General features: G+C 40.2%; 2 protein-coding genes across 2 annotated transcripts in view; both read left to right on the top strand.

The window, feature by feature from the left end:
* LOC307041932 (hydrocephalus-inducing protein homolog) overlaps positions 1-2,475 on the top strand; it is a 49,941-nt gene extending 47,466 nt beyond the window's left edge. Inside the window, exons 32-35 of the mRNA XM_079685538.1 lie at positions 910-1,107; positions 1,208-1,414; positions 1,706-1,917; positions 2,010-2,475. Coding sequence (XP_079541664.1) covers positions 910-1,107; positions 1,208-1,414; positions 1,706-1,917; positions 2,010-2,211 — 819 coding nt within the window. The 3' untranslated portion in view covers positions 2,212-2,475. The remainder of the gene's footprint in view (positions 1-909; positions 1,108-1,207; positions 1,415-1,705; positions 1,918-2,009) is intronic.
* Positions 2,476-3,333: 858 nt separating this feature from the next.
* Positions 3,334-16,366, top strand: part of LOC307038788 (hydrocephalus-inducing protein homolog) — a gene marked incomplete at its 5' end in the record, with an annotated part of 52,885 nt that continues 39,852 nt past the window's right edge. Inside the window, 16 exons of the mRNA XM_079680465.1 lie at positions 3,334-3,419; positions 3,502-3,661; positions 5,304-5,444; positions 5,548-5,641; positions 6,236-6,332; positions 6,448-6,616; positions 6,802-6,881; positions 7,700-7,855; positions 8,315-8,408; positions 9,414-9,618; positions 9,762-9,994; positions 10,079-10,227; positions 10,988-11,183; positions 11,286-11,394; positions 14,600-14,836; positions 15,942-16,075. Coding sequence (XP_079536591.1) covers positions 3,334-3,419; positions 3,502-3,661; positions 5,304-5,444; positions 5,548-5,641; positions 6,236-6,332; positions 6,448-6,616; positions 6,802-6,881; positions 7,700-7,855; positions 8,315-8,408; positions 9,414-9,618; positions 9,762-9,994; positions 10,079-10,227; positions 10,988-11,183; positions 11,286-11,394; positions 14,600-14,836; positions 15,942-16,075 — 2,340 coding nt within the window. The remainder of the gene's footprint in view (positions 3,420-3,501; positions 3,662-5,303; positions 5,445-5,547; positions 5,642-6,235; positions 6,333-6,447; positions 6,617-6,801; positions 6,882-7,699; positions 7,856-8,314; positions 8,409-9,413; positions 9,619-9,761; positions 9,995-10,078; positions 10,228-10,987; positions 11,184-11,285; positions 11,395-14,599; positions 14,837-15,941; positions 16,076-16,366) is intronic.

Below are 16,366 nucleotides of genomic sequence, written 5' to 3' on the forward strand. Positions count from 1 at the left end.
TGAGTAGCACTTGAAATGTTTGGTTCTATGAAACCTGATGTACTTATATGATTCTGTTTTCTTCAAGGTTGTATCTTCCTGGTCGAATGCACTTATTGTAAGTCGCTTTGGATAAAAGCGTCAGCTAAATGCAATGTAATGTAATGTAAAGGAGGAGGAGGAGACAAAGGAGATTTTGCCAAACAAAATCAATAAATATAACAAAACCAGGCCTATCTCTAAATATATCCTCTGAAACCAAAACTCAAACAAAAACCCTCACTATCTGAACTACTAATAATTGGACAAAGCAAAATACAGGGGTGGCAACAATCCACTAACCTAGTGTGTTACCTACTGTATGTTACCTACGTGATGAGATGTAAAGGGTACCCCAAACTTACCTAACTCCTCCACCTCCCACCACACACACATTCACAAAGGTCAGAAAACAGGGTCCACAGTAGAAATCAGCAACTTAACAAACACTTATACAGACTAGAGGCTCTTCAGTCAGCAGCAGACCCAGGGTGAGAGAGAGAGAAGGCTTCCTAGGTGCCTCCTTTATGACCGGCCCTGGCTGCTGATAGGGGCCAGCAGAGGGTGAGAGGAGCCAATCAGCCGTGAGTCTCAGGTGCCCAGGCAGGTACTGATCAGCTGCTGATTAGCTGTAGAGAAAAACAGGGAGGAGAGAAAAGAGCAGGAGGGAAGGAAAACAAAACAAGTACAGCCTGCCTGGCACGTAACAGAGTCCAAAACTAATTTACTTACGGTGACAATAAAGTATATCGTATCGTATAAACCTCTCTCTTCCTTTCTACAGACCCATTGGTTAAAAGCCAAGTTGTAGAGGGGCATCTATCAGTCAAATGTGGGACATTATGTCAAATTGCGGGACACCTGATCACTCTTTCCCCCATGTGTGCACAGACCCCTGTTGGCAGGAAGAACAAGAAGGCCCACAGCAAGATTATGTCTCCGATACTGAGTCAAATAGCTGCACCAGCTGAAGCAGACAAGGTGTCCCCACAGGAAATCATCCCTCACATCGTGCTGAATGTAACGGGGAAAGACTCTCCGAGTGCCACTGAGCTGCTCAAAGGCAGCACCCTGCCTCAGCTGGTCCAGGTAGTTTTCTCTTTCTGTTATAGTATAAGTTACAGCTTCTTTTTAATAGTTTATTACTTTGCCTAATGGTTTTATTTCCTTTCTCCTTTTGAATGGTTAGGTTTTGGATGATCTGGGGTTGGGACCCAGCGGCCCACCCATCCCTCCCCCCGCCACTTTCTCTGTGGTTCCTTTTCCCAAAAGCAGAGAGCAATCTATGAGTAAAGTCACCTGCAGCCGTTTCACCTTCCTGGTTCCCTCAGGGCAGGAGGAACCGGATGAGGAGAAGAAAGACTCAGAGGAAGATTTACATGCATCAGTTGTAAAGGTAACCGTACATATACACCACATGAATAAACAAACAAAGTGCACAATTTAACAACTTGGAAGTGTCCATCTTGTTTGAAACACACATCCTTTTATGTCAGGAAACAAAAACAAAAATAGTGCTGTGAATTTCCCTGCTACGAAATACAAGCTACCAATCATCTTTATAATGTCACACAGGTTTATGATGCAAAGTCATAACAGTCAATACATCAAAAGTACAAACTATTGTTAAAACATATATAAATATTCCGAATATAATATCCTTTTTTTTTTTTGGTGCACTTTAAAGGAAGAGGCAACACATTCCAAAGGTCGCAGCAAAGGCAGCACTAAGGAGGGTGCAGTAACAAAGGACAAAAAGAGTCAAAAGAGCAAGAGACAAACTTCAGCCAAGACAAAAACAAAGGTCCCGGTCATTTCTCGCACATCTGCACGCGACTCACTGGACTGCAGCGAACAAGACCTACACCAAGGAAACTTAGAGCTGAAACGCAGCCAGAGGCAAATACACACAGACTCTCTGAATGAAAACACATTCTGTTTCTTTACTTTGTGTTTGTTCTTTAACTAACTGTTTGTTTTTTTGTGTGTAGCCTGACACATTTTCGCTGGGTTGTACCAGCCAACAGTGAGGTGGTTCTGAAGATTTGGTTTTACTCAGAATCCCCAGAGACATTTGAACAGACCTTCAACTTTGAGCTGCTGGGGACCCAGAGACTCTACCAGCTCCTCTGCACGGGGATTTGCACCTATCCCTCCATCTGCAAAGACCACACGTCAGTCAGCAATGTTTAATAACTTAATGCAGTATTACGGTAAAGAAAGGGGAAGGGAGAGAAAAGAGGGGTTATTACAGATACCACAAAAAACATTTAATTATAAATAATAACACAAGAACAGAATTCAGAGGTGAGTTGACATGCTGCTCTGCTGTTCACCAGTTGGGATTATTTTGTACTTCAGTTTGTTTGTAGGCTTTCAGTCATGATTTGAAAAAAAAAATAGCCCCTACAAAAGAATATAATTTCAATTACATGCATTTTCTCAGGCAGGAACACATTTATTGGTACGCCACATACATGCAGCACAAATGCTCTGTCTCGCAATGTTAATAAAAGTAAAAATAATCTGGATCTGCATTTTTTTTCTTGGGAAATACCGCCCCCATGTAACAAGGTGTTATGCTCACAGGGAGCTGCTAGACTGAACCCACAATGCAAACACTGAGACAGGAGACAGAAACTGCAGAAAACAGGGACCTTTATTGCACAGATGTTGGAGTTGGGGTGGTGAGGAAGGGAACAGGTGGACCGGGGAATCCAGGGAGAATCCAGGGAGCAGGGAAAGCGAGCCAAGAGGTGTGGAGCTGAGGTGAAAACACGGTGGTGGCAGGCTGTTGAGTTGGTGGGTGATCTGAACAGGTAAAGAAACAATTAGTCAGGTGCAAATAACTCACAAGGGCCTCACTAAAGAGCTAAGTTTAGCCGGTGCCGTTTAGTGGATATCTGACCAACTGGCGAAGACTGGAGGTGATGACCGGGCTTTTATACAGGTGCAGGTGAGTTGTGGCAATCAGTGAAATGAGCAGCAGCTGGAGAGGTGTAGAGGCGGTAATCCAAAAGTAGGTCAGCAACGCCCAGCCAGAGAGACAGACACACACACCCACAGAGAGACAGACACGCAGGGAAAACAGGGAGGCAGTACTGTGGATCCTCACACAGGGTACATGAACATAGGACCAGTAGTTTTTCAGGAAAAAAGAAAAACAGAAAACCTACCCGAAAAATGTTACTTCTTTGATGTAATAAATTACAATACAGTTAAAAAAACTCAAGTTATTGTTGACTGCAAGAACTCACAGTTATCGTCTGTGCTTTCCCCAGGACTCTTTTTGCTTTCAGTAAGAAGGTATCACAAATGGAAAAGGGGCTCGAAAAGACTTACGCAATCAAACCTGGGTGCTTTGAGTTTGGACCGTTACTCTGTGGAAAGACCAGAGACAGGTGAGTGGTAGTGAATGGCTTAGTGTTTGAATCCGTCTTTGAATTGATGCTAACAAATTGAAATGTGTCTCTGTTTGTGTAGATACAAGGAAAGTAGGTACCCCGAGAACACAGAGAGACTAGTGATTCAAAACACTTCAGGCCTAGAGGCTGAGGTCCAGTTCAGTTTCCAGCATGACACCCAGGCTGCCACATATCTGCTGCACCCCCCGACAATGACTCTCAAACCTGACCAGAAAGAGGTACCACACAGTTCTTACCTGAGTGATAATGTGTTACCAAAGAAAGCACAAGGAGTCAGATTGAGAGTATTTTGTTGTTAATTAATGAAATGTTCCTGTGGAAATGTTACTTTTTTCGTGCTAGGAATTGACAGTGTGGGCCTACCCAACAAACATTGGACAAATGAAAGAGAGTATAATTTGCCAAATCAAAGACAATCCAGAGCCTGTCATCATCAACATCTCCTGCTGGGGCGTGCGGCCAGAGCTGGAGCTGGAAAGCAAGCATTTGCACTGTCACAGGACTATGCTGCACAGGTAACACAATATAGAATTCAGGGATGGATTCCACAGTGTTCTTCTAAAATAGCTTGATTTTAGTATTTTTCAGAAAGTACATGTGATACCAGTCCAAAGATAGAAGCAGAAAGATAAAGTCAACACATTAACTAAAACAAGATCAAAACGCATACTTCTGTACATACATTGGCTATTCTGTGCATGATTGCCTCCCAGTATGCAATATGGCATAATGCACTTTGAGCATGAATGTAAAAGAGAAATGGAAACTACATAAGGATTGGTCCCCTTCAAGGCAAGGCATGGCATGGCAAGTTTATTTATATAGCACCTTTCAACACAAGGCAATTCAAAGTGCTTTACAAAAATGAAAGACATTCAGAAAATGGCATTTAAAAACAGTCATTAAAAAGCAAAGATAATAAAATACAGTAAACAGTAAAAAAGAAAAAGTACATGAATCATACAGTGCAGTTTAAAATATGATCCGTTGCTCTTTACACTAATTTCTTGCCCTATTCTTCGTTTTTCTCTTTTCCAGACTCCTATTTTTAACACTTCGGTAGGGTCCCCAACTCCTATGTATTTTTGAACACTTCTTAGGGTCCCGGACACCTAAACCATGTGCAAAATTGTAATATATCATTTATATGATCCTTTGCTCTTTACACAATTATCTTGCCCTATTCTTCGTTTTTCTCTTTTCCGATAGGGTCCCCGACTCCTATTTTTAACACCTTCAGTCCTATAAGAGATTCTCAGTGGCGCATGAAACCAAAAGGGAGCAATTGTTGATTTAAAAAAAGTACCCGTATCTGGGCCCATAGAGCATGTGCAAATGAGCCCCGCCTCCAAGATCACACTCTTGGCTCAGTCTAATGAATGGAGAGAGAAGGAGCTCTGAATTTGGCTTTTAGCTAATTTTACAACTTTTAAACCAAATAAGGGCTATACAAGTGTTCGTACTGGGTTGTTTGTTTAACTACAATAAACAACCCTTTTCCAATATATATTTTTGGGCCCAAATGACATCACGGACTAGAACGTAAGTGTAGTACCACCGTTTGGTCACTACGGAAATGTGCTTCAATGGCCGGCGCTCTTCCTGTGGAAGTTCGTTGACAGCTAGCTAGCTATAGTTTTATTTTTTTATTTTTTATTTTTAGTCAATGATACTATACATTAAAAATGTATGCACTTCATAAATGGTCATAAATCGGGACACAGCATAATTCTTAAACTAACATGTTTATCCCTCTGTCCCTTTTCTTTCTGTCAACCAACCTTCTTCCACCCTTCTCTCAAGGCGTAACAGCTGTAGTGTGACGCTGCATAATAAGACGGCCCTCCGGTGTCTTGGAAGCTGCAGGGTGTGGACGAGTTGGGAGATGAGTTCAGTTTGCCACAGGATCAAGGCGTCATCTCAGCTAACTCCTCTTTCCTCCTGAGCTTGCACTTCAGGGCCAAAAAGCCACTCCACATAAAGAAGATCCTACGTTTGGAGGTAGTCTTAATTTTGTAATACAGTATGGAATTAAACTACACTCAATTTGCAATTTAGGAAAGCCCCTTCAAATGTCAAAGATGCTCTGTCTGTTTTGTTTCAGGTATCAGATGTGGAGAAGATTTTAGGCGTCATGCAAACAGAAAACATACAGGTCACAGCTGAAGCCTACGATGTCGCTCTGGAAATCATACCTGGTACAAACTGGAATAACTTACAAACATTTCATGTACAGGTCAAACTTAATATGTGTTTCTTGATATGATACATTAGGGTTTAGGGTATAAAGATAGCAGAACAAACAATATCTATACAATAATATGACACAAAATGGCAATGATGCTTACCTCCGCAGTGTTTGTTTAGGATAGCTTGCTTCCATGCGCATGCACATGCTAAGACACACACTTTACTAAAGCCGGCAAGACTCACCTCACTCATAATGTCAAAGAAACTCAATAAATGGGGAGGTATAATCAAAAGACTGAAAGTGATGTTTCCTCAACATTTTGAAGATACTGCAAATCCCCAGATATGAGGCTTGAAGACAAAAGCAGTCGATCTCAGGATCCTAGATTAAAACTATTAAGTACATCACAGCTCAATACATTGTTTTCATTTCAATGTAAACGAACAAGAACAAGCGGACTCCTTACCATTTAAACAATTTTAAACATGTTACAGAATGCATCTACTGTACATTACCCACTTTTATGGTTTAGTCAATCCTTTTAAAGTATAATGTAATATAAATTATTTGTAAAACTATACTACTGCTTTTGTTTCTGTAGCAGATGGCTGTCTTGACTTTGGAACCATCAAAGTTTTTGAAGAGGGCAAAATGTCTCTCAGGTTGAAAAACCAAGGGAAATATGAAACAGCCTACAAGTCAGTATAATGTGCAACTTAAATGTGTATGATCAGTCCCAGTTTCAGATTACTACATTTCATCTCACCATGAAACTAGTAAAGTTGCTTATTTGCATTCTTCTTTTTCCACAAGGTTAACACTTCAGCAGACTGACCCACCCCAGCCAAACCTGGAATCCATTTTCACGTTGTCCCCTTGGAGTGGTACTCTAATGCCCCACGAGAAGCCCACCACAGTGCAGATCCTCTGTAAAGCCAATACAGAAATCTCAATGATAGAGCGGCCTATCCTGCTCTGCCAGGTCAGAGCTTTAATAAGAAGTCTTAACGATTACAGATGTGGAACGTTAACTTTACACATTGAAGTATGATCTTGTAACATAGCTTTCTTGGGAACACAGCCTTACAATTTTAGTACAAGACAAAAGGGTTGTGCCCAATTTCCTGTCTCTCACTCATGCTCAGATTTGGGTTTCTTCTTCTCCAGTTGATTGAACCCAACATTGGGAATGGAGAAGTCGTCGCCACACTAACCATCAACATTTCAGTCAAGTCGGTCTTCTCCAGGTAAAGGCTTTATTCATTCTGTTTTGAGTAATACATCTCAGGATTTAATTTTAGAGACCACTCCAATTTGTTCTTGAATCTGAATCTCTGCCTGTATGGCAGCCATTCCATTCTAGTGTCTGTTGAATTCCAACACAGAGAAATGTTGTCAGTAGTTTATATAATAAAATAATTGTACTCAAACACATACCTATACATATTAAAACCAGCTGATAATGCTTCAGTGGTCTCTTTATTTTTTCCAGAGCTGTATTTATTAGTAATGAATTGTTCTTAGTATTGTTATAAGCAAGTCAGACAAAAGACTGCATTGAATAGAACAAATTATTCTGATATTATGTTTTATTAAAAAGGTGACTTTTATAAAACTAAAACTAACAAATGTATAAGAACAAACTTAAGTATTAACTGAAATTATCAAGGCATACGATTTATAATAATTTGCGAGGAAAATATGTGAGAATTTCTAATGAAAAGAAGGAAAGATTAAAGTCACAAATGTATGGGAACACTTGTGACTGCATACAAACACAAGCTCAAACATGTTTACTGTAAATATTTAGAGATATGCAATGTCTTCTTATAGCACTTCGAACAATGTCAGTTAGGAAGAGAAATTCAGATGTTCTTGTTGTAAGTGTACAACTTTTATTTTGAAAGTTTATCGCTGTGTAATAATCTTTTCTAAATAAAAGGCCCCAATATGATATCAGTTTTGATGTCAGTTAGTACATTTGTTGCCCTACAGTACATTGTGTCTGCAAGCGTGATTATTTTATAAGCCAAAACACACATTATTAATGACTGTGGGTTTTTAGGTACAAGATCACACCTGCCTGTGACATCAACTTTGGTCCTCTGGTCTACGGCTACAAGAAAAGTGAGAGCTTCACCATTGAGAACAACGGAACCTTTGAGACCCGTTACAGTGTATGCCACTTGATCACAGACGCCACCTCACCGGGAAAGCAAGGGTAGGACGAGACAACGAACACAGAAACATGTACACAGAGGCGCAAGGGTTAACACTATTTCAGAAAAACTCAATTGGAATGGAACTGTATTTTCTGAAGATGTGCTCTCAAATGCCACATTTCAAAGTAACCCAATTGTAAAAGTAGTAGCTCAGTGCAGGTGCTCAGTGTTTATTGATGAGGTACGAACAAATGGAACCATCTGTTTGTGACAAATCTGATATTGGAGTGTAATACACCTTACAAATGTACAAAAGTTTAATTGAAGCATTATTGTGTTGCCAATCCATGCAAATGTTCTATTGCCTTGACCGGAGGAAATGTGCTATGAAGTCCAAAGTTGTGGAGGTGAAACACATTCAAAGTTGCCTATTCACCCACTGAGAAGGAAGGATGACAGAATGTGTTGAATGATGTTCAAAATAAATGATGGTTTGTGTCCCTGTGTACTTATCTCAGGGGTCCCGGTAAGAAGAGCCAATCAGAGAGAGCCACTGGTGCCACTAGCAAAGTGAGACGTGAGTCCATTCAGAGAGACTTGAGTATTACACAGGTGAGAAATCACAAGTAAATGATAAGAATGAAAGTGCCTGTTTATTTATGCAGGTTTTGTTTTGTTGGACTGTCCTCTTTATTTATTTCTAAATGTGGCTCATGGAAAAGTACTTACCATCTTTCCTACATATTTGGGATTTTTTTTCTCAAGATATATTATATATACTATATGTACAGCAAATTTCACAAAAAAGCTTATTTTATCACTTGACCCTATTCCTATCTAGACTGGCCATGCATTTTGAAATGAATCAAACAAACAAAACAAAACCATGAACAGTCATAATTATATGTTGTATTGATTGATCACACATAGTGTTAGCTTCTTTGCTGTTCTTTACACATTTGCTAAAGTAAAACCAGATGTCAAACTCGGGTTCTGAAAAGTGAAGCTAATGTGTAATGGTTTCAAACCTGCCTTCTTTCTAGTGAACTGCAAAATAAGTATGGTTTTATATAAAGTCTATCAGAAAGTTACACTACTTCTCACTTCATGTATTACTTTAGGAAACTTGTAAACATGGGCTTATTGTCTCAACTGCTAGTTTCAAGTCTTCTTCATTACAGCATGTCATTTGTTATACTTAGCTTATTCAGTGTTTCATTGTGCTGCAGTCCCCATCAACAGATGACATGACTATTGACTATGTCTACTTCTTATATAGGAGTAGGGAAACATGTTTTACAGTAGCACTCTAACTTGTCTAACACATTAGTTATTGGGCCGCTTTTAATCTAACCTGTCAAAATAATACAAATTCTATGATAGATAAATACAAAAAAAAAGAGTGCTCTGATGCTAACAACGGTTTGGAGGTTCAGGTTAGCAATGTTTATTCAGAATATAATACAACTGGTTATGTTCTTTTATGCAATTTTCATGTTCAAATAGCAGAGCAACAGAAACGTATGACAAAGCTGACACCTTCCATCCATTCAATCGATTATGTCAGTGTTCTCCCAGTACTCTGATCTGTACCTCCCTGATTTTGTGTCCCTCTAGAATCGCCTCACCATTGGGGTGTTCTCTGTGTCCCCCTGTAATGGCAGCTTGAATCCAGGGTCTCAGCAGGTGGTGACAGTGGAATGTGTTTCTGATCAGCTTGGCAGCTGGAACCAGGATTTGCTTATTGACATCAGTGACCGTGACCCCTTAGACCACCCTGATGGCATTCCTTACAAACTGCTGGCTGAGGTCTGCAAGCCAGGTGAGAGCTCCGTAAACATAGTATTAAGAATGTACAAAAGGAAAAAGTGCTATATTATGGATACAAGTGCTTTATCATCTTCACCAAGTGCTTTTCCTTTGACTAATCTGACTCTCTTTTGTCCTTTTGTGTTTGTTTCCCAGGTATATCGTTGGACATGGCTTCCATCTTTGAGGAGCACCATCTGTGTAACAACAGCAGTCAGCTCTCCTCAGAGCAGTTCTGCAATGCTGAAGGAATTTACGTCCAGGACGAGAACAAGTTTGTTTTCAACAAAGCCCTGGTCGGGCGCACTGCCAAGGCCCGCTTCAAACTCACCAACAACAGCAAGGTGCCCTGTGCGCTCAGCTTGGCCATCAAATATGTTGGCGCTAAGGTAAGGCATTGTGGATAAATGCAGTTTACATGATTGTGGAAGATGGTTGTTAGCATGTCAAACATATGTTGTATTTCCTCACAGCCGTCTCGTGGAGCGGATGTTTTTGATTTGTCTGCTACGACACTGACCATTCCTGAACAGTCCCACGTGTTTGCCGTGGTCACCTTCACACCTCAGGCCATGCAGCTCTACAGTGCTGTGTTCGAGGCCACGATGGATGTAACCAGCAGGTACATGAGTTACAACTGTGTATGCTTCTTCTCTTTGCTATTTGTTTTTTATTCAACTTTGTTTATTGGGTTTTGCAATAGCATACAGTTGTTACATCAGAGGTCATCAAAAGTAATAATTCTAAAATTCACGGTGAAAGACAATTTAAAAAAGCAACATTTGAAATATTGCTACAAACCGAGCTACTAAATGACCCACAAAGGAAAAACAGACAGACAAACAAATAATAATATACAAAAAGCTGTCAAATAGTAAAGAACGGTGCCTCTATGCTGTTAGAATTGCATTGCTGACCACAGCCAGGCTTCCTACATTATACGTAGTCTGGAAAGTATAGAATTTGACACATTTCCCGGTCTTGAAAAGAGAGTATGTAAATGATATGTCTTTTATGACTATATGGTCTATTTGTTTCCTGTATAGTTGTTTGAATATCACCTCTGAATGTAGAGATTTTTCCAATTTAAGTCAATGGTAAAACATATTTTTGGGGGTGAAATGGCATCACAAACTGACACTGAAGTTGTAGTATTAACATTCGGCCACTTGAAATAGTTGCTTTAACACCGCCCTACTTCCTAGGGGCTTGTAAATGCTACAGTACATAGTCATAATGTACTTGTTACCATTATATTTAAACACTATTTAATAACACGATACTAATCAAGCTGTTAAATCTCAGATGTTAAGTATGGTCTGAAACATCCACTAAGAAATCTGGAAATTTGCCCACCCATTTCTTTTCTCTTTTGGATCCAGAATGACACCTACATTCAAGAGCAAGGTGCTGGAGTTTGACCTAATGGGAGAGGGCAATATGCCCAGTGTGTGTGTGGTGCGTCCGGTTCTAAGGACTAGCAGAGGGAGCCCGAGGCTGCAGTTCACACGAGTATCAGCAGGGCGGCGACATACCCGGCCCCTGGTGCTGCTCAATGACGGAAATGTTCCTGCACAGGTGGGAAAAGGCCTATTCCTTTTATTTTATTATAGATTCAATCATGACATAAGGGCGGATTTTCGTCACTAAAGGTGCTTTGTTGCTCTGTGTGTTGTGTAGGTACAGATTGACATGCTGGATAAACATGGAGTGTTCACCCTCAAAGCTGCTCCTGGCAACACTTGCAGCGCCATCTACTCCTCACAGATTGAAGGCACTACCAAGTCAGGTACAACCCTAATGTGTAAAACTCCTCTAACAGTCATAAATGTGCACAACAGACACTGTTGAAGGAAAATGTATTGCACCGAGCCAGTTGAGAAAATCATGACCACCTCACAAGCACTTTAACTCAAACACTTATGAGCCGAGTCTTCAAAAGAAATCCAGAGCGCTGTGCAATGGAACCAGTCTGTCGTTGTAATGCACTCTTATACTCTACAAACTCATGTCCCATTGGTTGGAATTTTGGGGGAGGGAATTCCCTCCCCAATTTCCCCTCAAAATAGCTTTTGCTAGCACCTTCTAATGGTGTCGCGTTCAGTATTGCATTGCCTTATTTGCTGACTCCACAGACACTCAGTTCACTACTCCGGTTATTTCTGAAACCTAAAGAGGTTCCCATAGATGGACCAACTGTCTCCTGATTTGATTATTTATAGAAACCCAGGGTCTGTTTTTTCCCTATAAGGCCTCTATATTTCTGGCTGATCTCTAGGCCTTATTTTTACAATACACTCAATGTCTAGTGGTGTTAATTTCGTCAGCTATTTTTTCATTTAGTTTTAGTCTTAGTCCTGTGTTAAATTTCCTTTTTAGTTTTAGTCATATTTATTCACCTTCATCCTGTTTTTATTTAGTCAAGCTTTAGTCGACTAAAAGTCTGAGCATTTTAGTCTTATTTTAGTCAAAGAAAACTAATTATTTTAGTCTACTTATTGTCAATGAAAACTGTTGAGTCTTTTTTAGTCATCAGATTATAGAACATTTCAGTCAAACAAGTCTAGCCAAAACCAAAAATTTGTCATTTTAGTCAAACTTATTTCACAATAAGATTATATCTTGTCCTTATTTGATGAAAAACACAGGTTGAATGATTAAGAATGCAGCTTTGCAGAAAGTATCTGGTCAGGTTTGTGGTGTTTTTACCAGCTGTGTTATGACCACATTGCTTCCCTTCTGATAAAACAATGCATTCCTTTTTTTCTCCGCCTCATTGTAGCGAAAATGGGCCCAAATATAACATTGTTTCTTTCTCCCGAGCAGTGGTGGCCTTAGACTTTTTCGTTGTCAGTCATTTTGACCGACAGGATCGTAACATTTCCGTCATAATCCATTATTAGGGGGGGGGGGATGTTACGTTATCTTTGATAATTTTTCGTCAACAAAAGTAAAGAGATTTTGGCATAGTTGTTATTTAGTAAACTACATTTTCGTCTCGTCACTTTTCACCAACGATATTATTGCATGTTGATTTAATTACAGTTATTGTTTACTGCCGTCGGTGCCTTCTTGTCATCGTCTCGTTTTAGTCATGGAAAAAAAGGTCGTTGACGAACATATTTCGTCATAGTTTTAGTCAACGAAATTAACACTAATGTCTCGTTTTAAAATTAAGCATTATATTGAATACATTTTATATATACTCCCACCACATTTTATTAATAATAATGCATACAATTGTCCAGTACAACAAACAACCACTCTATTTAAATTCTATTTATATCACCCAGTATCGAATGACGGCAGATGCTGAGTAAGTAACATATATTTATGGGACGTGGTGCCAAGCCATAGAGAGGACATGAGTTCATAAAGACAAGAGAAAGAGAATTAGGAGATGAGATGTGAAAAATAAAAGCTGAAAAGGGTAGGTACCCCGACAGTATAAGTTTACAGCAGCATAATTAAAGGCTGGTTCAAAACAACCACGAGCCAGCAGTATAAGCTTTATCACCAACAAACAAGCAACACTTTTTCACTAGGACAGGGGTTCCCAACCTTTTTTCCCAAGAGCCCCCCCAAATGACTCCTGTTGGAAGTTGCGCCCCCCCACACACACAAGGGTGGGGGGGGGGGGGGGGGGGGTGCGCGCAATGAAGTATTTTGTTAAAGGACGATGAAAGCGTAATTAAGGAGCACTATTGGAGTGACTTTGATGGTTATTGGACTCAGGATTAATTTATTTGGATTCCCGCTGTATGAAGAAATTAAAGGACGGCGCGGAAGTGGAAACAATTCACAAAGGGATGAAACTGTTTCAAACACATGCTCAAAGTAAGCCGGATTTTGCCGATGTGTTTATGTGGATTAAAAAATCGTAAATAATCTACAAAATGGAAGAGACCAATCTGATTGGAGCAACTGTGACAAATAATCCAACTGAAACCGGCATGGACAATGACTATGTTTTTAAAAATGCGCTTATCCAGACAAGCCCGGTTTGGACACTTTATGGGCAGAAGAAACATTTATATTAAAGAAAGAATTATACATTTCTGTCTTTTTATGCCTTTAATACTAACTTGAATTTTTATTAAAATTAATTAGCCAATTATTTTTTATATTGTATTGTAATGTAGAGACAAGGCTTTTAGTGACAATCATGTATTGCCTTACAAATTATATGTAAAAAAAAAAAAAAGTCTAAATATGATATTTGGCCTCAAATCATCTGCGGTCTTTGGCGTCCCCCCAAGGGGGACGCGCCCCTCAGGTTGGGAACCACTGCATTAGGGGATATTTAGATCTATTAATACCTACTGTATGTCTTGCTACAGTATGTCCTTCTTCAGTCCACTGACATAGCATTTTGATTGGATTCACCAAGAGTATTCCCCTGTTTGGCATTGCATTCAACAGTTGCAGTTGCATCAAAAACACTTTAGCACAACCAGAGGTATCATTTTTCTATTACACAAATGTGTCTTCCTTGTAAGTGCTAACAATAATATATAGTACATTAATTATACTAAGACATTGCTCTAAAGGAAGCCACCGTTTTGTATGTGTTCATGATTTTAAAACATTGTTGTGTGCATTGCATTGACAAACAGGGTCACGCCAACCCTAAGCAATGAGGTTTGGTGCAATGTGTCGTTTGTCACATTTTGATGTTAATTCATTAATAATTCTCCAACAACACTGCAGCAGGTGTACAAAACATCAACATTACATTTGATAATAAAACTACTGAAAACAAGTACTGTAAGTGTTGTAATAATTCGGTTTACAATCATTATAAAAAGATAAAAATAAACGTACATATGACTCCATGTGTTCCTCCTGATAATATACAGTACATCGGTACTTTTGTTCTTGCGCTAAAACTCGTGTTTTCTGAGCTCTACATACAGTACATGTAGACTTCTCTCCTATGCTACAGGCGGTCATTTCAATATTTCTCACTGGTGACACTTCTTTCCCCTCCACAGAGCATCAGCTGGTGCACAGAGTCACCCTGAGGCTTAATGTTAGAGAGCAGGCAGAGTTTGAAGTCGGCTTCTGCTCCGACAAGCCCCTAATCGTCAAGGCCAAGATGTCACTGCATGTGGAGGACAACAAGTACAGCAATACCACAATACAAATAACTGGAGAAGCTTACCAGGAAATCATCTCTCTTGACAACATCAGCAGGTCATCGCAGGAAATAGAGGCAGATGATGAGGGAGGTAAGAGAAGAAAGGAGGATGAGAGAAAAAGTGATGTATTAGCATTGAAGCTACACTGAACAAAAATATAAATGCAACACTTTTGTTTTTGCTCCCATTTTTCATGAGATGAACTCAAAGATCTAAAACATGTTCTATATACACAAAATAACCATTTCTCTCAAATATTGTTCACAAATCTGAAAAGATCTGTGATAGTGAGCACTTCTCCTTTGACGAGATAATCCATCCCTCCTCACAGGTGTGGCATATCAAGATGCTGATTAGACAGCATGATTATTGCACAGGTGTGCCTTAGGCTGGCCACAATAAAAGGCCACTCTGAAACGTGCAGTTTTGCTTTATTGGGGGGCTCTGGGGGGGTCCGAAAACCCTAACCCTAACATGTCACCCATTGAGCATGTTTGGGATGCTCTGGATCGGCGTATACGACAGCGTGTTTCAGTTCATGCCAATATCCAGCAACTTCGCACAGCCATTGAAGAGGAGTGGACAAACATTCCACAGGCCACAATCAACAACCTGATCAACTCTATGCAAAGGAGATGTGTTGCACTGCGTGAGGCAAATGGTGGTCACACCAGATACTGACTGGTTTTCGGACCCCCCCAGACCCTGAGGCTGTGCGAAGTTGCTGGATATTGGCAGGAACTGGAACACGCTATCATACACGCCGATCCAGAGCATCCCAAACATGCTCAATGGGTGACATGTTAGGGTTAGGGTTTAACCCTAGGATTTTCGGACCCCCCCAGACCCCCCCAATAAAGCAAAACTGCACGTTTCAGAGTGGCCTTTTATTGTGGCCAGTCTAAGGCACACCTGTGCAATAATCATGCTGTCTAATCAGCATCTTGATATGCCACACCTGTGAGGTGGGATGGATTATCTCGGCAAAGGAGTAGTGCTCACTATCACAGATTTTTTTCAGATTTGTGAACAATATTTGAGAGAAATGGTTATTTTGTGTATGTAGAAAATGTTTTAGATCTTTGAGTTCATCTCATGAAAAATGGGAGCAAAAACAAAAGTGTTGCATTTATATTTTTGTTCAGTGTAGTTCCTTATCCCAAATGTTTTTACCAAGTCTATTTCTCTCCCACAGCTATTATGCATTTTGGTGACTGCCATGTAGATAGTCCCTACCAAGAGAGCTTCACCATGAGCAACCACAGCAGCAGCCAGGCAGTGAGGTTCGAGTGGCCTCCTGCAGGATCGCACATCTGCTTTTCACCACAGGTAAAGCATTGAAGGAAGGAATCCAGCTGTGTACAGGAGTCGGTTTAAATCCACAGGAGGGGAAACATCCCGATCTTCCGCCAATCTCATTCATTCCACAACGGCTTTCCCCGTGTACCTCTTTATGTCTGTCCGCCATTCTTTTATTGTCCTTCCTGCACTTTTTTTTACTTCAACTGCACCATGCATGACGCTCTTGGCTACGGAGCCGTTCTTGTTAAGTGTAACTAGTTGCGTGAGGAACAATATCCAATCTCCATATATACATACTAATAATGTCCATGCTGTCTC

Source organism: Notothenia rossii (genome assembly GCF_949606895.1).
Source record: "Notothenia rossii genome assembly, chromosome: 5".
NCBI lineage: Eukaryota > Metazoa > Chordata > Actinopteri > Perciformes > Nototheniidae > Notothenia > Notothenia rossii.